The 22,742-nt window shown below is 34.3% G+C and overlaps 3 protein-coding genes across 4 annotated transcripts; 2 read left to right on the top strand and 1 right to left on the bottom strand.

The window, feature by feature from the left end:
• Positions 1 to 2,118: 2,118 nt before the first annotated feature.
• LOC112516289 lies at positions 2,119 to 5,954 on the bottom strand. Its single transcript, XM_025123307.1, has 6 exons — positions 5,752 to 5,954; positions 4,161 to 4,316; positions 3,905 to 4,077; positions 3,195 to 3,822; positions 2,349 to 3,164; positions 2,119 to 2,181 (listed from the first exon to the last, which is right to left on the bottom strand). The coding sequence occupies exons 1-6, from the start codon at positions 5,863 to 5,865 to the stop codon at positions 2,119 to 2,121; spliced, it is 1,950 nt and encodes a 649-aa protein (XP_024979075.1). The 5' UTR covers positions 5,866 to 5,954.
• A 4,516-nt stretch (positions 5,955 to 10,470) lies between these two features.
• LOC112517374 lies at positions 10,471 to 11,595 on the top strand. Of its 2 annotated transcripts, none has more exons than XM_025124784.1 (2): positions 10,471 to 10,589; positions 11,059 to 11,595. In XM_025124784.1, the coding sequence occupies exons 1-2, from the start codon at positions 10,537 to 10,539 to the stop codon at positions 11,336 to 11,338; spliced, it is 333 nt and encodes a 110-aa protein (XP_024980552.1). In that variant the 5' UTR covers positions 10,471 to 10,536; the 3' UTR covers positions 11,339 to 11,595. The 2 variants fall into 2 exon arrangements, with proteins under 2 accessions (XP_024980552.1, XP_024980553.1); XM_025124785.1 differs by having other exon boundaries at positions 10,477 to 10,589; positions 11,062 to 11,595.
• Positions 11,596 to 14,147: 2,552 nt separating this feature from the next.
• Positions 14,148 to 17,153, top strand: LOC112517092 (probable E3 ubiquitin-protein ligase RHY1A). Its single transcript, XM_025124411.1, has 3 exons — positions 14,148 to 14,555; positions 16,258 to 16,433; positions 16,518 to 17,153. The coding sequence occupies exons 1-3, from the start codon at positions 14,334 to 14,336 to the stop codon at positions 16,855 to 16,857; spliced, it is 738 nt and encodes a 245-aa protein (XP_024980179.1). The 5' UTR covers positions 14,148 to 14,333; the 3' UTR covers positions 16,858 to 17,153.
• The last annotated feature ends 5,589 nt before the right edge of the window (positions 17,154 to 22,742 follow it).

Here is a 22,742-nt window from a genome sequence, read left to right as displayed (position 1 = left end):
AGGGTGCCGCACGTGTTCGAGAAACAGTGATAGAGACCACGCTTTAGGCGCCTTAGGACGCATGATGGAGGTCGTCACACACGACGCAGGCATGTCATCTTCATCACGATTATTTAGTTTAACCTAGCTTTATAATCATGATCGTTTCAATCTTTTTGGATGCCCTGTTAGACTTGTAACAAGTCAAACAAAATATGAAATTTCACATCATATATTATATTAAAAGTATTACAAATTAAAATAATTAAAAATGTCTTTAATAACAAAATTACACACAAAATTTATTTAAAATAAAATCATTTTTCTAACATTATTCGAAATAAAATCTTTAATCAATTTTTTATAATCAACTTTCTGTAGTAAATCATTTATTTGACCATGGCTTATGTTTGACCTAAAATTAGAGATATAAGGATAAGGGATTGTAGGTGATCTATTAAGTCAATTGTGTTATGTTGACTAAATTTATGAATTACTAGTAAGTAGACGACACTAAAGGTCCAATCAGATTCTTGAGGTGAAATTTTTTGGGTCGACGCTAGAGGTATATGAGGGTTTGAGGTGATACCATGAATCCGAGGTGTAACTCAATAACATCATTATGTGGCAATAAGTTTGTGTTCTCGCCACTTTGATGGAAACATGTATCCTTCGCCATCGAAAGATGTTTCATGTAATGTCCAGGTTGAGACAACTTATTATGATGTATGAGTTAGACCACTTTCGTGGTTTAAGATAACATCTTTTGATTTACTTCAGATATTAATACTACAAGTTAACCACAAGGGTGGTGGATGATTGGTTTGAGCTTGGCTCCAAAGGTCAAAAGTACCAGGAGGTTCCAAGTTCAAATCCAAGGAGGAATAAAAATCTCCTTGTGGCTACGGAGGTTCAAGAGCGGTGACTCCGAACTATCTGCAAAACAGGTGGTCGTCCTGAGTTTAGTCGACTCGCATAGCGGGTTGGATATCCAGGTTAATAAAAAAAAATACTACAAGTTAAATTTATGTGTAGCTGATTATGTGTAGCTTTTTAGGGTGTTATGAGGGTTTACTTTAAAATCTTCTTAGCTGATTATGTGTAGCTTTTTATACTAGAAGCATTTCCAACCAACACTAAAAACATAAAAATAGAGGTGTTTTCATTTCCAACACAACATTAAAACACTAAAAAAAAAATTAAAGGTCTCCAAACTGTGCCTCTATAAATAACATATTAATATAATATTCATTTTTGTAATTATCTATGTATATATATTGATTAAAGTTTAATGTATTAAGTTATTATTATTGTTTATTATAATATTAAAAATATTCTTTAGTGTGCGGTTGAAGTTGATTTTTTTAGTGTTCAATGCACCCATCATTTTGAATGTTTTTAGTATTTTATATTTAATGGTTAAGTTAAAGATAGTCTCAATCGTGTTACAAATCACTTTCATTTGTTTGTTTTTTGACAAAGTTTATTACCAATAACAAAAAAAAAAAAGTTTAACAAAATTTTTAATTAAAAAAATAGAAGTCGAGATGCCGACCATGGGAAAGTTCGGGTAAACCAGATAGGAGGACCTAATGTACCGAGTGGCAAATTTAGGAATTTTCTTGAGCGGTTGCACTTTTAAGGTGGTCCGCACACTCCCGGGTTTGATCCGAGGGAAAAGTTGATCAGTTTGATCCATTGGAAAGTCAATTTATGTCGATTTCGGGAATAGTACATTTTTTTCCAATTGAATAGTTTTTTTCCTTTGCAATGATCAAGTGAGGAGGAGGGGGGGCATGGGACCCTGTTCGGTTCGGTCCTTACTAGGTCCGCCCCCGAATGTACACCACTAGACCCGACAAGATAAGATGCTTGATGCAGGACAAAACGTTTACATGTTTTGATGAAATGAGGTTACATAATATGCATGAAAGCTTCCATTTCATGACCAACTCAGATGCTTTACATTTTCTAATTGTACCAAAGGAGTTATCATCTGATGGCAGAATGTTCATCGACACTTGAGAGTTTAACAGAAATAAATGGAACATAAAACATGATCCATTGATTGTGCACTTTACAGAATGTACCAAGAAAGAAAAAAGAAAAGAGTAGAAAGCTTGCCTCTTTTAATCCTTCTCAAACCACCTTGGCTTCCTCGGTCCCTCTCCGCTCCTCTTCTTCAGCTTTACGCCATGCAGCCTATGTTAACGTTAAACAAACAAAACCCAATTAATTCCCTTTCTTTACACCAATCATAATTGCATAAACAACTGATCTACTATTTGAGGTAGACCCCATTTTCAACTGGGCTATACTGTGTTTGTTTGGTTTTCGTAAGATAAAAGTGAAATTCAAATGAAACTTGCCTGGTCCCTTTGAAGTCTAGAGAGATGTGGACGTATTGAATTTCCAAAACTCATGCCTCCCCATGCTTCTTGCAACTCTTTCTCCCTTGCTTCTCGCTTAGCGACCAATGGGTTCTTCATCTGGTTGTTGGATTCCTGCACACCGCCACCCACCTTTTCCCTCTCCAGTCGTGACTTGTGCTTCACCATAATTTGGTCCAAACTCCCTTCACTCTGCTCCAACTCGGACTTTCTGTCCCTCCGTTTCACCTTTACTTCCTCTTCCATGCTCATTTTCTCTTTTTCGAGTCTTGAAACGTGCTTTACTAAAACCTTATCCAAGCTCTCAACACCATTTGTTTCCTTTTCCTTCACTCCCCTTTGTCTGTTCATGTCAACGTTTTCTTTTTCTTTTGCTTCTTGGACCTCTCTTTCAAGTCGTGAGACACGCTTCACCAGAACCTCACCTAGGCTTGGTATTTCTTTTGTTTCTTGTTTCAATCTTTCAGATCTCTTCCACTTTGGCTCATATTCATTCCCACACTTCCTTTTACTCTCTTCTATCTCTTTCTCCAGCTTTGAAGTATGCTTTGTTAGCATACTTCCCAAGTCAGAAACAATCTGGGCCTCTTTGGAAATCTTGTTATCTTTATCAACTATGTTCTTTTTAGCGTCTTCAATCTCCTTCTCCGATCCTGAACTGACCTTTTTCTCCTCACTGTGTAATTTATCTCCTGCCTCTTTTGTTCTAGCACTCTTTGCATCTTGTATCTCTCTTTCAAGTCTGGTCAAGCGTTTCACTAGAAACTTGTCGAGACCTGGAAGCTCTTCGTGAGCCTGCTGCTTCTTGCTTGCTTGTCCATCCACATTACTGTTTACTGTTCTTCCTTCTTTGAACAAATCACGCCCACCATTAACACCTGAAGCTGGAAAAGTGTTTTCAGCTTCAGCTAGAGCGGCATTCAGACCACATGTTGCAACTATAGTAGCAAGAGAATTAAGTTCTTCTTCCTGCAAACACCTTAGTCTTACCAACATCATGTCAACAAGGTTTTCCCTCTGTTTTTCCTTAGACGATTCCATCTCCTCATTTCTCTGGGATCCTGATTCAAAATCAGGCCCAGCATCTGATTCACTTTCGGATATATCTTGATAGCTTTCATCTAAATCAGGATTCTGACTAATTCTTTTCAGCAGTTCTTTAAATTCTTCTTTGCCTATGGAGGCGCTACTTGAGAGCCTGACGAATGCAGCTTTCACAGCAGCTGCGACTTGTTTATCCACCTCAAATGCTGTATCGAAAGTTGTTGTAACCGTATGAGTAGCAGTGGTAGATTCTCCTCCACTTACTGCAGATGTTTCTATTTTGCAATGCTTCCTTGGGCAGTCAGATATTTCATACATGATTACTCCAATTTCTTTTGCAGATTCAAAAGCTTCGGCCGCACTTTTTTCTGCTTTCACCAAAAGGCTTTCTGCTTCTTTACTCTCAATCCTGGGAATATAAATTTGATTAAATAAAATAGAAGTTAAAAAGAATAAAATTGTTTCTTTCATAGAATGCGTTTGCAGATTACCTGGCTGCTCGAAGTATCCGACACCAGGATGCTTCAACCAATGCAGCTTTTCGGGCCTCTATTACCTTGTGAGCAGCTTCTCTGACAGCAATTTTTTCTCTAAGCACTTTTGAGAAATGGGGATTTGTGTCACCAAGAGTCTCGTCGAGAGTTGAGTTCATGCCATCTACTTCCTAAAATATACATGTTAATAATATGAAGTTGTCATTTTCAAGACTAAATACATTGAAACAAGAAGACTGATATGTTACACCACCTGAAGTAATTTTAATTTTCTCTTTAGGTAGGAATCCCCTTTCTTGCGTGGAAACCAGCTGAGAGGTGAAGTTTTTCGACGAGGCTTTTTAATCAGACCTGTCAATCTGTTGAGAGCATGTGGACTTGGTTGATTTGCCTCTTTCAACACCTTATTCTGAATTTCTCCGAAAAATAAGACACAAAATCAACAAAAATATGAGAACACGATAATGATCCATGATGCAGCAATAACTAAATTCTTCATGGATCTCATTGGCTTTACTATTTGTAAACCCCTAATCAACCAACGGCCCCTCTAGGCAGTCATCCATTTTTTATTAAAATTCCTGGCTATACCAACTGGTTACGAATTCCTAACCATATTGAATTTAGATACTCACACTAAGAATCCAGCTTTAGACGCTACTGATCATATAATTTCAGAATATAAACTGGTAAGTACACTACAAGACATTGTGTGTAAAGCTACAACGTGACAGGCTGATAGCAGGCAAGGCCCAATTTAAGTTCCATTCATAAAGGCAAACAAAAGATGGATTAAGGATCAGTTATATAGTATAAATGGCCTTAAAGATATAGAACCAATACTTGATACGAATAGGTGAAACCATGCATGGATATTAGAAAATTGATAGATCAATTTCAAGATAAAAAATTGATGTAAGATTTAAAGGAAACCAGAAGCATTGTTTCAAATTACTCTCAACATGACTCCTGAAGAACCAGTACTACCAATTATAAAATTCTTAGTCATAAAATATGAAAATGAACCTTTTTATCTTAGATTTTGTAAAGGAAATGGCATATCCAAATGAACCCAACAATTACCACCATCATCTTGCATCTCCAGTGGAGAGGCTGAATTTATAGTATGAACGAAAAGTTTTGAGCAATAAGTGAATACAGATAGGGTAGACAAACATGATCCTTTCTGATTGAACCTCTTGAGCAATTTCTAGATAAAAAATGTTTTTTATCCCATCATTTCAAGTTTGCAACAAGTAGTCATTGGGGAAGCACGGGTGCTTCTGCCCCTTGTCAAATCCATGCATTAGGTGATTCTAAAACCCTTGCATAATACACATCTGATGCTTTGTAGGTGTAATCCTTTGAGATGTGGTGGGAATGGGGATCTCACAAGGTGTGATTTTGACTGGTTCCTTGAATTGTTTACCACAAATACGGGATACAGGAGTGCTAATTTTGGTCTTTCCAGAACTGGTACCATAAAATCGTATAAATTAGTACCAAATAAAAGAACTCAGTGCTTCATGTGCAGCATATTGCTGTATGTAATATATGTTAGAATACACTTACGAAATCCGTACACCGGCAAAACAGTAAAATTAGGGAAAATCAAGCAAACTACAAACTGAAACCAGCACTAAAAAATCCACCAGGCAAAATACAAGTTACTAAAACACTAGGCGGCAACTAGCAATTAAAATGCCTAAACGAAAAGTGATAGATCTCAAAACCTACAATAGATAAATCCAGCATTCGATCTTGAAAGGTGAGCAAAACCTCAAAATCAAAAGGCAAATCAATGGAGATAATCAAAAACCACAGAATTCTAGAAAGATATATACCTTTGGAGGCTTCGAAGTTGAAGGCACATAATCATTAGGGTTTATATCTGAATCACCAGAGCTTTGACTGATTTGCTTTTCAATACAACCCAAATCCAAGCAGCCCAAATCCATATCCTTCGATTATCTCAATAATGAATGAATCAAATGTGATAAAAATGAAAAAGAACCGTTGAGTATGAAGCTTAGAAGATGGTGATGCAGTAGAAGTAGGGGGGATTTTTGGAAAAGAAATGCAAAGTACCCGTTACAAGTGTTTCTCAACGGTTCAAATTTTGAGATTTGAATGTGGATCACATGGAACAGCGGTGCAGGGCTCTTCCCATGTTTCTCCAACGGTTTGGTTAAATAGTCGGCTTCGACTGCTAATGGAGTTGGGTTGGGCCTTAAAAAGCCCAACAAGATAATTAGAGATTATTTTTTATTTTTGAAGAACCTAATATAAAATCGGACCACAATTTGATGCATTTTTATGTGATCTTAATTCTTAAATGTAAATTAAATACCCAAAAGTTTGGGATATCATGTCTAACGTATGAAATAAATGTTTAAAAATCGTGTTATAAAACAAGAAACATATCAAAGTATGTTACATTTTTATTTAATTTGTCTGTGTCAAAAATTACATTAAGTTGAAAAAACACTTAAGAATATTGGGCCTATTTATTATTATTTTTATTAACCTAGATATCTAACTCGTTATGCGAGCCGATTAATCCCAGGGCGATCACCTGCTTTGCAGATAGCCCGGAGTCACCGCATTTGAACTTCCGTGGCCACAAGGGAATTTTTATTTCTCCTTGGATTTGAACCTGAGACCTCCTGGTACTTTTGATCTTTGGAGTCAAGCTCAAACCAATCAAGCACCACCCTTGTAGTTATTTATTTTGTACATCTTCTGAAGTTATAATAAATAACATAATTTCACTACAATTATTACTTGGTAATTACAATTTTAAAAGCATCAATTAGACGACTCGCTTTTTCAAAAATAGTAAATAGAGATCAGGAATATGATATTCTCATTAATTATAAGCTCTTTAAATAGGGATGAGTTGCAAGTAGATTACCATGAAATATATCAATTCTAATTTATCTCTAATATGTCTATCTCTATCCATTTGACGATGCCACGCTAATCCTTCAACACTCCGACTTGTGCCAAGTCAAAGGGATGACGGTGCATGATTGTGGTCTAGTTAAAAACTAGGCATGGCAACGGGGAGAGATATGTAATCCCCGACCCTGGTTTTTGGTTATGATCCCCATCATGGCCCCGATCCAAGATTGGTACAAGGAATAAAATCCCCTCTGGGGTCAAACCCCTGTTAAAACCCTATCCAGCCCTGTTCTTGGATCCGTTCACATATCCATTCTAGACCAATCCATAATTTACATAGAACCACAAGGACGAAATTTGTAATTTACTCAAAAATTAGAGAAGCCATTTACCTGGCCATCAAATATATTGGTGAGTCAATTTAAGGTAGTGTTTGGTATGTAGACATGATTGGACATGACAGAACTGGACATGACAAGAGGGTAAGATTGGGCAGGACTGGACTGAGCAGAACAAGTGTATGTATGGTTTTTGGTACGATTAGGACTGGACGAGATAGAACTAGACAAATTACCCCAAAAGTTATTTGATCATTTTAAATATTATATAATTATTATAATTAACACAAATAAATTAAAAAATTGAACAATTTAATTTATAAATATTTTTACACAATTGTCATATAAATTAATACATACATATATAATGGCACCAAATTTGAAGGAAAATTAGATATAATTGATGGTCATAGTAGTAGTGTTGGAGGTGGTTTTAATTATGGTGGAAGTGGTGGTGGCTAATGGTAGTAGTAGTTGGTGGACGACGGTGATTATAGAGGACGTACAAATGGTGGATTGTAGTGGTGGTGGCGGTTGACAACAGTGGAGGAGGTAATTGTGGTTGATGTATTGAAGATAGTGATGGTGGTGATTATGGTGGAGGTGAGGTGGTAATGGATGGTGGTGGTCGACGGTGGACGGTGGTTGTGGAGGTCGTGGAGGACGTTATTGTAGTAGAGGAGGAGTTAGAGGTGTCCAACGTGGTAGTGGTGGTGGCAATGGATGGTGTTGGTCGGTGGCCGATGGTGGTTGTAAATGTGGCAATGACAATGGTGGTCGACAGTCGATGGTGGTTGTGGAGGTCAGGACGAGGTTGTTGCGGTATATGAGGAGTTGGAGGTGGCCAACAGTGGTAGTGTTGGTGGTAATGGGTAGTGGTGGTCGATGGCAGATGGTGGTTGTAAATGTGACAATGGACGGTGGTAGTCGATGGTCGACAGTGGTAGTGGAGGTGGTGAAGGAGGTTGTAGTAGCAGATGAGGAGTTGAAGGTGGCAAACGACGGTAGTGGTGGTGGAAATGGACGATGGTGGTCGACTATGGTAGAGGTGGCGATGGACGATGGTGGACAGTGGTTGTGTAGACGATAGAGGATGTTGTTGTAGTGGAAGGGGAGGAGGACGTGGAGGTGGAGGTGGCCGCCAGTGACCGCCAATGGTGGCGGCGGCCGAAACTTGTGGTGATGGACATTAACACAAATATCATATTAAGGTTGTATATCAAACTAATGTAGGTTAGTAATATTTTAGTTTCTATCTCATTCTTCTCCCATCTTGTTCCACCTATTTTGGTGGAACAAGAAAAGTCCTCTTTTGTCCCTCCTGTCCCACCTTGTCCTAGTTCTTGTCTCTGTCTCATGTCACGCCAAACGTGGGACCGTGAGTTTTGTCTTATACTGTCATGTCTCGTCTCATGTACCAAACGCAGCCTATGAGTACGGATTTCATCCAAGTTGGTCTTTCGATTCTTCCCATTCACAGACCATGTTTAGAATTTGGTGCCAAGTTTGATAATATTCCTAGAGCATATGTGTTGATAGCATGTTATAGGAAAAACAAAATAGAACAATAATAAATAGAGATTAGGAATCTAGTATTCTCATTTACCATAAGCCCTTTAAATAGGGATTAGTTACGAATAGATAACCATAAGATACATCAATTCTAATATATCTCTAATATGTATATCTCTACCTACATAATCATATCGATATGGATGATAAGGTATGAAATATGTAGGCTTTCATCTTGAAACACCATTGAAAAGTTGGCCTACTTTGGCTGTTAGTTAGTAACAGTTGTGGAACGGTAAAAACAAATTAAAGAGTAGGTGATAGTCCCCTATCGACAATTCTTTTATGCTAACAATTTATTAACCATTGAATCAGCTAATAAAAGAGGAGTGTGATGCATGCTTAATGCACATAATCCCTCAAAATCATGGCAAACAGCCATTAAAAACTATACCAGCCTTTTTTATCTTCGAGCAATGTAAAGTGAGAACGAGGTTGCATTTTGTTAACTGTAACTAATCCCATAATACGAGTACAATCCTATCATTTGTTGAAACGAACGAATATCCATCCTCAATTGATATTGTTTGGTAAAGTTAGATTGCGTGAACAATCTAGCCAGACGACCCCAAACATTTTTAGTTTCATATTTTAGCTAACCGAGAGCCAATGGGTTGAGTGAGAGTGGCAAACTTTTTGATCCATGTAATAATTTTCGATTTTCGGTTTAACATTTATTATGGTTGCATAACCATCATCTTTTACATCTTTGGGTTTAACCAGCATACTGGTAACATGAATCCGTATGGATTTTCCACACAAGAAATTCCTCAAAATGTAACTCGAATACGAATAACTTTTATCATCGACATGAACATTAACCGACCGAAGAGAATCATCTTTACTTTCAACCATGACAAATGAGACAGTAACCACAATCTTCAAATAATCAAATAACAACACAACTCGCAATCCCCAAAAAGAAACCAAACACCAGAATAAACATAATTCAACCAAATTACAAAACCAATATCAAATCAAAAGCAGAACGTCAAAATATGCCAATTTTACAGATCGAATCCCACTGCCATGACTATCAACAATCACAACTATGGATTTGAATCACCTATTCGAAGAAACGTCTCTAGAAGTTTCTATATCTAAAGATTTCACATATCTTGGATTTTGCTAATGGTGCCTCGAGCTATCCATACGAGTTCTAACACATGACTTCTTGGTGTTAAAGCTTAGGAGATTCATGTTTGATTATTCTTACATGCATATAGTTCTTGTCAATTAAAACTTTGTACGAACCGTATAAATAAAAGATTAAAGGTACGGTGCTGACACTATGATTTATTAAATGGAGGACAAGATTTATGGATTCCCTGAAAATTGGATGATGAACAATGAAAGTTGATTTGCGTGAAACATTACTTTACGAATACAATGAAACAAATTTAAGATTAGACCTGTCGATTCCTTTAAAAGAATGATCAATAATCAAAGTTATTTATTTGTCATAAACTCCAAAAGTAAAAAACAAAAAACGTTTACATTTCGTCATATATTATATAATAATTATTCACATGTGAATTTATTCTATTGGAATATAATTGAAATACATAGACATTATATTCCATAGCTTTAGTCCATTCAAATAATTGTTTAGAATGGATTTGATTTGCTTTTCATGTGTCCAATTCTACGATTCACATAAGAAATTAAAATCATGAATCGATGGGAGAATTTGTTCCTGATATCTTTTAGTGCTCCTATAAAAGAGGACTCAACCCTTTTATCATCCATAACAGTTTGTATTCGATCCGCATATAAGTTTTATCACCCGACCCTTTAATTTCTCCCTTTGGAACCATGACTAGAGGTGGATCTGGACTTGCAATGACCATGAAGGATTTGATTGTCAGGTCGGCCTCTGATCATTCTCTTCGTTTTCTTCGGTTTCAATCTTGAAGTAATGGTTGTGTTAGAGTATACATCGTCTAGACTTGGACGCTTTCTTCTTCAGGGATTTGGTTCTTTTAGAGAGTAATCTAATGGGGTTCCACATATATTATCATAACTGGTATATATGGAATATGGATACGTGAAGTTAGGTGTCAATGTGGGATCCTCTCCTTTCTTATAGTTGATCATATCCACGGGTCGGGTTGTTAATTGATTATTGAAGATTATCGTTGTTGGTTTACTTACTTTGAACTCATCGTCATGTTTTCTATCATGTTATTGTTGAGTATATTCTCATTTTTTGGAAGTGTTAGCCTAATGTAAATACAAAAGAGGAAGATTGATATATATATATATATATATATATATTACCATTTTCATGTTTTTTCATCAAATGCGAAAGCTTAAATTTAGGTGTGACTTGTGCAGGAGGAAAAGCGCGATAACTCCGAAAGCAATAGTTGTGGGACGTAGTATGAGCAAGTTGTCCGGAAAGATTGATGATCAACGAGAAGTGCAATCATTTATGCATAAGGTACACGGACAAGAGAGCGAATACGAGGAACATGAACAAAACTGTTGGATTCCGCATCCTCGTACCGGGATATATTATCCGAAAGGTTACGAATGGGTAATGGAGGATGTTCCTGATGGCGCTGCTTCCTTTCCTCACAATTATTGGTTCAGGAACACTGATATCGAAGTCTGATATTTTTTTCTATACATGAAATATGCTACTTCAACCTTAATTATAGCCAACGCCTAGACTACAAAAAATGTATACTTTAATGTATTAATTTTTAAGTCATTCAGTAAAAAGATATAATGGTAATAAAATAAGTGACACCTGAAATGTATTTATCTTAATGAGCGCATTACGAATAAAACGTTACTTGTGTTATATACCTTTAAACCCCGTTTATTTATAGTTTTTATTAAGTATTAACACTTGTAATAAACTGCGGACTGTAACTTTTACTTTGATATAAATAGTTCTTGATTTAACGTGTCACGAATTGACAAGTGTATATCATGTAAAATTTGATGCATAGACTCAATTTAAACCTGAAACTTGAAACGTCTTATATTCTCATTATGGACTTTGTTGTGGGACACTATGATACGGCTTTTCATGCATCATGTACGACATATTATAGGTTCTTTTTTCGTGCAAAATTTTCACTTTGATTTCGTCTTTTGATGTTTCAACCTTATATCTGTAGAAATCTGTCTTTTGAAATTTGCATGAGTAATTTCAAAAAAGAAACACGTCAAAGAAATCTTTGTAAAGTTATACGGGCAACAAACTTGCATTCTGGATATAAGGACGATTTGGAATATATATGTACACACACACATACATATATACACACGCACACATACAATTGAGATCATATGAAACCAGACCGTTTTCAGTAGACCCGTGAGACCACACAAATAACACTAAACCTTCACAGCAAAACATTGTGAAGGTAAACCTTCACAGTATTTTTGTTGTGAAGTTCTTGCGTCTTTCTTATCTTCACAATCTTTTGTTGTGAAGTTTCAGTGTTATTTTGTGTCTCATAGGTCTCACGAAGCATGTTGGTCTCACGTGAACCCAACCCTCCTTATATATAAAGATAAAATTCAAAAGATTACTGATTAAATCTAATGTATAAGCAGTTCAAAACCTTGTCAATCTTACCCAATTGTTTGTTACGCAATAGGGTGAGATTATCACTGCAAAAGGAACTCCCTAGTCTTACCCTTGTTCTTATATACAAACGTCTAAGAGGTCATTTACTAAACACTTATCGGATGTCGCTTACCTTTTGAATGAGCATTACAATGACCTAGAATCTTACCCAATAAGAGACATAACAAAGACCATGAATTTGACCCGATAAGTGAGGAAGAAGACAAACCACAAGGGTTGTGGCATAATGGTTGAGGTCTTGGGGGTGTGGTGGAATCAATTGTGGCCACTGAGTTTATCGGGTTGGTTTATTGCAGTCACAATTTGTCGGGTTTAGTCCAAACATAGCCTAGAACACCCTTCCAGAAAAAAGTGAGGAAGAAGACTCTTATCCTGTAAGCACTTATCGGGTAAAAGACAATTACCAACAATCTATTTTGACGACTGTTATCCAATAGAGTAAAAAAAAAGTGGTGTTGTTGCCAGTAATCACTTACCCAGTAAGCATTTGATAAACGACCTATAAGAACAGTCGGCCTAGAAGCCCAAATACTTTCCCATCTCTTTAAACGAATTTTTGAATTATTTACACATTTCATAAAACCCCTATTTCCGGAGGGTTGTGATGCTAAAGATTATTTTTATAGTAATGATTATGGTTTTACAGGTCTCCCATCTACGACTTTATGGAATATTATTCACTATAAGAAACAGGTAATAGATAAATGATAATAAAATCATTTTAAATTATAATAATATTGTTAAACATCACCGCATAAATAAAATATAAATTTATAAATATAACATTTATTTTATATCTAATTCGTCTCGATAAACATTGTAATATTGCTTTAAATACTAGTTATGTACCCGTGCAATGCGGCGGGAGCCGTGAATTTTAACGATTTTGAAGTTTTACTGGTTTTATTAGAGAATATTTAACGATGATATAAGTTACACTTGGTTTTTACATATTAATACAATTTGAATAAATAAGAATTATGGTTCCAATTACAGTCTATCGATGAAAAAAATTATATGACAGTTTAAAATCCAATATATTTAAAATCCAACATATTTAAACGACTCCACAAATGTGTTCGATTTACACCAAGAGCAAAAAAATCAAGAGATCGAGAGCGAGAGTTCTAGAGCAATTGAATGAGAGATGAATGAGAGAACTTTTAATAACTCATGGTGAATATAAGTTTGAATCTCACCTTGGGGATGAGGAGAAGACATAGAGGTATGAGAGGGTGAAGGCATGAGTGAAATGTGTCAAAAGTATCTTGGGAATATGAAAAAAAAATGTAATAATGTGCATTGGTAACTTATACCATATCTATACTACCTTATAAACCAAATTTATCAAAAGTCTTAAAAACAAATTTTAATGCACAAAGTCTTAAAAACAACTCATAATGCATCAAGTACTACTACTTTATGCTTTCAATCATAAAATCTCTTAATCTACAATTAAAATAACATTTAGTACAAGTTACGTACACATTATTACTTTTTATTTTCATGTTCCCAAGATACTTTTGACATATTTCACCCATGACTCCACCCTCTAGTACCTTTATTTCTTCTCCCCATCCCCCAAATTGAGATTCAAACTGATATTCACCATGAGTCATTAAAAATTCTCTCATTCATCTTTCATTCAATTACTCTAGAATTATCGATCTCTCTCCCGATCTCTTTATAAAGCTGGTTTATAAATATATTATAAAGGTGCAGCCCAGGCCCATATATGAAAGCAGTCGGTGGACGTATGGTGGTGGAGTAGTTGGGTCAAAAGCAAGAAGTTTATTTAATTTTCTTACATGTTTTCCTCGTGAATCTTGCTTCAAACTCAAATCACCTTTACCAAAATCATAAAGTTACCACCCTTTTATTACACTCTGATTCATCACTTCAACGCACAATTTTCAAGTTCAAGTTCAAGTTCCAGTTCCTTCAATTTTGGCTTTAAAATGATGCGATTTGTTCTAATCAGGGGTTTCTCTTAGATACTGTTTGAATGACGAGTGCTTCGAAGCTATTTCACAATAGGAGGATTCAGTTTGGTCGTCGCAGCAGCACCGTTGACGATATAGAATCAGATTTCTCACCAGCTGATGGGAATTCCTACCGCCGCACCACCAGTAACCGTCGTCATCATCAGCTTAACAGCCGCAAAGACCGCCAGGATCCCGGTGGCTGTAACCCTCCCACGCGCCGTATCCACCGCAATCGCCTCTCGGTACTTCCAATTTCGTTTCTTCTATACTATGGCTCTTGATTATATTCATTTTTCTTTGATACTTAATCAGGACCGATCCTAACATTTTTGATGTGCTTACAAAAATAATAAAAAAATCCCCAAATACAAAATAAAGAGGCACATAAAAACCAAAGCCCCAAATACAAAATATAAAATAATAAAAAAATAAATCATGGATTAAGATCGTATTTCCTTTTTTTCTAGTTTTTCCTTTTTCAAAATTGAAATTAGCAAAATAAAAATTTTATTTCAATACATGAGACTTAAAAGACAATGAAAACTATAATTAGTTTTTAACTAAAATAGTAAACTACATCCAAATTACTGTCACAGTGAGCAAAAAGTAACATTCAAAAGTTACAGGACTAACGACCAAAAAGACCGGGTCTATCTGTTAGCAGTTTAATAAGTTTAATGGAACTATCAGCTTATTCGTGCAACTATCCATGATTGTTTCAGAGTGGCTTAATGATATAGAAAGCGACTTATCCGGTAAGCTTCTAGGGAGAGCTTTATATAGAAAGCAATCCCTTCCAACTAAAAAAACTCTCTGCGAAAAAATTCTCCCAAAACAAAAACTTTTCCAACTTATACAAACACATTAATTCATACAGACAACTTTATACAAACAAAAACTTTTCCATCTTTCCAACTTTTTCCAACGATGTGCATTCAGTATTCATCAGCTTTGGGCATGTTTATATAATTAAAGCTCAGTTGTCCAATTCCCAAACTATTAAACCTAAAACTAGTAATAAATGACAACTTGATGCCCCTTTAAGCTTTGATGTCCTGTGCGGCTGCACGGGCTGCACGTGGCCAGGGCCGGCCCTGTACGTGGTTTCAACTATAGCTTGATTGTAACTTGTTCTACTAAAAAGAAAGACTCCGTAAGATCATGGGTGCTTTATTATGTTAAATATATGGGAAAAGTCCGAGATATTTCCAATTTTGAGGGGTTGTTTGGGATTGCTTGTAAAAACAACTTATTGACTTATTACGGTGTGGTAGTTCTAATCTAGCTTTTTGAGACTCCGGGGCTTTTTTTATTTCCCTTCTATTTCTTCAATTAATTTTTCAAAATGTCTTGAAAGGTCATTTGGTCGGGCTTATCAACTACATTTTTACCAAACATGACTAGTTTACCAGATAACAACCAGCTTCAACCAAAAGCCACCAACAACTAGCTTCTAGCCGGTATATCAGCGAGTTTGCCAAACATAACATAAGGCTAATTAACTTTCTTCATATGATTCTTAGCAAATTGGTTTCGGGTTGAAAAGTGACCGATTCTTTACAAATATGTCGAGCGTCTCCTAATTGGAAGGTGGGTGTATTAGCGAAACTCGAACACAGCATCGAAAGAGTATAATGTTGAGAATATTCCATCTGAACTAGTTGTCCCAATGCCTTGTTTATTTCAATATTAGCATTGACCTCATGAGTCTTGCCTTTTTAGTGGTTGAAAATTGGAAAACTTAATTGTTCCATCTTCTTCAACTGTCCTTAACGATGACGTTTCTGATTGTCCTATAATCTATATGTACGGTTGTGTTTGTAATGGTTACAACTTTGCTGTAGATTAGAGTATGCATCTCTCAATCGTTGTCAACTTCTGGTTTAAAGTTTTAAAACGTGGCGTGTGTTTATTGGTCATAATTTAAAGATTCTTCATCTGCAGGAACACGAGGTAAGTCAGCTGGAACCTCCGTCTGGAAGCATTATCATCAATTCAGACGATTTCAGAAGCATACGCAGATGGGGAAGCACCGCGAATGATAGGCTTCCTGGAGTTGTATTACTTGCAAGGGAAAGACTTGTTGAAAGATTGAGAGGCGTCCATGTTTCCGAAAACAGGTATCCTCTTCACAACATTCCAATATCCTCGAATCCAATCTTTTTGGAGGCCCAGTTAATATTAATTTTCACTTGGGTTAACAGGCAAAACAGCAGCAGGTCTTCTTCATCAAGCATCCATCAGGAGGACAGTAGGCTTATTGAAACAGACAATAACCTGGTGGAAGTAATGGCTCCTCCTGGACTTACTGAAAATGCTATAAACCAGTTATCGATAACGGTTTTCAGGAATGTTGAAGAAGAGAAAGAAAGGTCCTCAAGGGAGTGTAGTATTTGTCTTGAAGGTTTTGAGGAAGGTGATGAACTCATAAACCTGGCTTGCATGCATGGGTTCCATTCCTGCTGCTTGTTTCCATGGATTGAGGTTTGTGGTGCCTGCCCAAACTGTAGAAAAACTCTACTTGTAACTATTAAGACTAATTAACTTGTTTTCTTCATCATAATCCCTACTGCCTGCCTGCCCTTTTTGGGGATCAGTTTCATTTGACTAAACTGAATATATATATATATATATAGAGAGAGAGAGAGAGAAAGAGAGAGAGAGAGAGAGAGAGGTGTTTATGCTTGTAATAGTTGGTGAAGGTGATTCAGAGGGGTTTTATTTAGTTGTGTACAAGGGAAGGTTGACAAAGTGTATGTCGATGGTATTTTTATGAATAGGAGGATACTTTGTATGACATTCAGCATGAGCATGCTAACAGGGAGTGTACATTTGGCTTATTATAAGAAATGGGTAACATTTCATTTCATTTATCTCATGTATATGAGGTAGGGTTGGTTGTTTTGCGGTTTAATGGCTTCAATGATCTATGTGGCGTATTCGTTAAGCCGTATCAATGTGTTTGTTTGCGACTTATTGGTTAAGCATGTGACTTGGGAGGCATTCATCAAATACTTGGTGGTGGGTCACTTATGTTACTGGGTGGGAATGACAACGATCGAGAATCCTACCCGGTCAAAGGTATAGTAAGGATTGTTAATCTTATCCAATAAGCAGGGGAGGAAACTCTTACCTGATAAGTGTTTATTGGGTAAAAGACGTTTAACAACAATCCATTTTGATGGCTAGGAATGCTAGTCCGCAAGTTAAGCAAGGGTGATGACTTTTATCGGTAAACGTTTGGTAAACGATCCATTAATTGTTGAATTGTCCTGCTGATGAGATTTACAGTTTTGCTTGACCCTTATCTAGAATCGATAATGCAGAAGCAATAGAGCAAGGGCAGCGATGGATAGCGGATGGAGGGCTAAGGAAGGTGATGGAGGCGGGAGCTGGAGGAGAAATGGTATTTTGATTTGGCTAGTCGCCTCTAGTTTAGTTATAGGTATTCTATTGGGAAAGTCTAAAAAAACCAATGGACTATAGTGTTTGGAATGGTTAAGTCATTGGACAATTTTTTGGAACAAATGAGTTCTTGACATTCCAAAACATGTTCAATAACTTCTTTAACTTTCTAAAACCTGTTAGATACATTCTTATGACCTATACAATTGGTTAATGTGGTAAAATAATGGGAAAAGTCTGAAAAAACCAAAGGACTTTCATATTTTAAACGATTAAGTCTCTAAATATTTTTTGAACCCAAAAAAATATTTACATCTATAAAATAAAACAAATATATCAAAAAAGTACTTACATTTAGAAAATATTGTTGATGAAATTTATTTTAATTAAAGGGCTGTTTGGCAGTTGTTGAATGGTTTGGTACAAAATGATTAAGTGGTCAGAATGATTAAGAGACTTTCATGATATAGTGCAAAATGAAATATAATTGTTTGATAATTGATTACAAAAAAATTAGTATGCTTAATGATTAAGGGAGACTCATGATACAAAATCATTTAAAGGGTTTTAGAACGATTAAGAGACAGACTTTTTTGTTATCAAACAAGATTCACCTCTTAATAATTCAGATGTGGCCTCTTAATGGAAATGTTAAGAGGTAAACAAACAACCCCTTAAGAATAAAATATATTATGTCAGTGATTTTTTAAATTAAAAAAAAGATTTACAAATGATTACTGGTTAAATTATAAAATATATTGCACATGTGATTTTTCAAATAAAAAAAGATTTAAAAATGATTACTGATGAAATTCATTTTTAATTAAAAATAAAATGCATTCTGTTGGTAATTTTTCAAATCAATAAAATAGAAAATAATATGATTAAATTACTGATGGATTAACGATAAAATTTAACTAAATGCATAATTAATTAAAATTTGTCGCTAAATCAACGACAAGATTTAAGAACGATCTTTCACACTTATTAAAATGTTACTTTGTTAGAGCGTCCGAAGGTGGTCAAGTTAGCCATCAATTATATATAAGTAATTCATGCATATATACTAATGAACACTAGCAACCAATTTTAATTAATTATATATTTAGTTAAATTTTATTGTTAATCTGTCAATAATTTAATCAAATTATTTTTTATTTTTTTAATTTGAAAAATCACCAGTGAAATACATCTTACTTTTAATTAAAATAAGTTTCATTGCTGATTCTTTTTAAATCTTTTTCTAATTTTTTTAATTTAAGAAATTATATACGGAGTTATTTTATTTTTAATTAAAATAAATTTAATCAATAATCATTTTTAAATCTTTTTTTAATTTGAAAAATCACCGATAGAATATATTTTATTTTTAATTAAAATAAAATTTATCAATAATTTTTTTTAAATATAAGTATTTTTTTAGTAAATATAAGTACTTTTTTGTATATTTGTTTCATTTTATAGATGTAAGCACTTTTTGATTTAAAATAAAATTTATCAATATGGTTTGCGAAGCATCTGGCTTACAGGTAATCTCCCATTCACGTCGTTGAGTTGAGATGGTTAGACCTATATCCTGAAATGTTCCCAATTCACATATTAACTAATTAATTGATTCATATATGAACTATGGGTTCACTATGCACTTGTATGCCATCTATTTGTAAAAGTTATGCAGCTATCTCTCTATTTTGAATTCATATAACTTAACTCAATAAATAATTAATAATAATGTTTGATCGATCGAACTGATCCGGTCCAAATATCAATTGGATTGGATTTATTTGTTTGTTCAAAGTTAATTGGATTGGATTAATGGTCAAAATCCATCAAAGTCCATTAGATTTCAATTAATGAAAATATCACTAAAAGAATTATTGTATTCAACTTATATAATATTGATACGAGTATCAAATTCGTATTATTATATTATATCATGTTTTTAAAATGATATTCTTATCAAGAAGTAAAATAGTCGATGTCGTCATTCACACTCTTTATAGAACATAAAATCAAACCTTAAGGGGTTGTTTGTTTACCTTTTAATAGTTTCATTAAGAGGCAACATCTGAATCGTTAAGAGGTGAATCTTGTTTGACAAAAAAAAAATCTGTCTTTTAATGGTTCTAAAACCCTCTGAATGGTTTTGTATCCTGGATCCCCTTTAACCATTAAGAGTCTTAATTCATTGTACACAATTACCAAACATTTATATTTTATTTTATACTATATCATGAGAGCCTCTTAATCATTCTGACCACTTAATCATTCTGCACCAAACCATTCAGCAATTGTCAAACAGTCCCTTAATAATTCAATTAAAATTCATATAAACATCTTAATTCATACAAGATTTAACGGGGAAAAAAAGTCTTAAACCAGATTTTAATTGAAAACCAATTAAACATAAAATTCAACTTCGATTAGAAGCCAATTATGAATATGAATTTGGTTTTTGTTTCATTTTATTTAATTTAAATAAATTTATATTAAAATAAATAAAAGTTGAATATCTAAAAGGGAAAAAGATGTGGGAGGCCACACTTTTCCCATTGTTTGGTACAAAGACATTCACATTAAGATCTTGTTTTCAATGCCAAGCTTTTGTGTCCACATGCCCCCAAACAGACATTTTCCAACAAACTTGCACCCATTCAGATCTTGTTTCCAATTTTGCTTTTTTTTTTTTCAAAATTAATTACTGATATTAATACTTTTATATTTTATTCCACTATTTAATTTATTAGTTTTTATTTCAGAAAAACTTATTATTAGGATAATAGATTTTACATGTAAATTATGCCATTATTTATTAAATAAATAATTTATGTTTCAGTATATAAATAAACTAAAAATTAAAGTAAAGTTATATTATATTAAAAAAATTCAAAAATCTCCCTAACTTATATCTGGCACAACCGTAACATTGACACACTCAAAATTCAGTTCTCTAAAAATTTGTAACATAAATAAAATTACAAATTATTGTTTGAAAAAACTGTCTGTTCTTAATTATCAGCAACTATCTAAATAATAATTTGTAATTTTATTTATCATGATTTGTGAATCAGTTTGCATGATTTGCGTTTTACACTTTAATCCATTCAAATTCTAATAAGACGTGTTTGTCTTTACGTGACCATCACTGTCTCATGCAAACCCATTCACATTATGTAAGTAAACATTGTGTAAATAAGGGACTGTTTGGCAATTGTTGAATGGTTTGGTGCAGAATGATTAAGGTGGCGTTTGTTTTTTAAGAGGTTCTGAAGTCTGATTTCACTTCTGAATTTTAAGAGGTGGTACTGAAGTATGAAATCTGAATCAGTCAGACTGTTTGTTTTTACGTCTGAAATCTGAATCAGTCAAGTTTTGGATCTGATAAATTTGGATCGATCTGGGTCATGATTTTACGAGAATATGTGGATCGATCTGGGTCGTGATTGATTTGGAGATCGAATGTCTTGCGAGATAGATTTGGAGGACTAAATCTGGAGGTGAGAATGGAGGGGAGAGTCTGGAGGGAGCGATTAAGAGGATTTAAGTGATTATGTTATCACTTTTTTTTCAGAGCAAATTAAGAGCTTTTCAGCTCTTATTTATATAAAAAAACAAACGATCTGAAAATAAAAATGTCTGACCGGTTCAGACTTAAGAGGCATTAAGTGATTTTTTTCAAAAAACAAACAAGCCCTAAGAGACTCTCATGATATATGCAGAATGAAATATAACTGTTTGGTAATTGTGTACAATAAAATTAGAGCACTTAATGGTTAAGAGAGATTCATGATACAAAATCATTCAAAGGGTTTTAAAATTATTAAGAGACAGATTTTTTTTTTTACCAAACAAGATTCACTTCTTAACTATTCAGAGGTTACCTCTTAATGAAACTATTAAGAGGTAAACAAATCTGTATTCGTTTACATTTTATAATCATTACTACTTTATTTTAAATGGATAATGTATAAACTAGGAAACGAACATTACTTGTTTTTGTCAAATTAATATTATAATGATAAATGTTAATAAAAGAATTTAAAGAGTAAAATAGTAGTGTGTATATATATATAGAGAGAGAGGAGCGTTCAAATAAAAACCGGCTCCATTTGTGTAAACCGTGTAAACTAATCTCATTCATCAATTTTCTTGATCAATGGCCAAAATTAGTTTATTTTATTTTAGGAAATTAGATAAAAATATATATTAAAAATTTATTTTATTTCAACAGTAAGGGCATAAATGATAAACAAAATTTAATATTTGGTAACATCCTACTCGATCTTTCATGAATCTTTTTTAATGCAAAATTATTTTCTTCCAAGATTAGTTTACTTTCATGAATCTTTTTTCATGCAAAATTATTTTCTTCCAAGATTAGTTTACTTTCATAAAATCTTTTTTCATGCAAAATTATTTTCTTCCTTTCGTTCCTGGTTTGATGCATTAATTCATTTAAGTCTTGCAATCTTAAAGATTCTAAAGCATATTACAATCTTCAAGATTCTGGAGCAGTTTTTTCATGTACCCGTTTCATCATTCAATTATTTCATGACGAACCAAATACATTATAAAACCGTTTCACTAGTCATGCTCAAGAACTCCATGAACCAGTTTCACTTTCATGAAACATATTTCATGTACAGTAATTTTCTTATTTCACCACTGATTTGATGGATTCATTCATTTAAGCCTTACAATCTTCAAGATTCTGGAGCATGTTACAATCTTCAAGATTCTGTAGCAGATTAAAATCATTTCCTCGTTTCATCATGCACTTAGTTCATGACGCATCAAATACAAAATGCACCGATTTCATTTTCCTCTTTACCAACTAAATGGATCAACTACACAATCAATGCAACGKGTTCACCATGAAAATGTTYCGGTTCACATAATTTATTTGCAACATGAACCAGTTTCACGTTCATGAAACCTGTTTCATGTTCATGAAACCTGTTTCATTTCTGGATTTTTTTTGTTCATCTACGATTTGATGATTTCATTATACACTTCAATTGTTT

This window comes from Cynara cardunculus (assembly GCF_001531365.2).
Source record: "Cynara cardunculus var. scolymus isolate 2C chromosome LG 8, CcrdV1, whole genome shotgun sequence".
NCBI lineage: Eukaryota > Viridiplantae > Streptophyta > Magnoliopsida > Asterales > Asteraceae > Cynara > Cynara cardunculus.
This window is presented reverse-complemented; position numbering and strand designations above follow the sequence as displayed.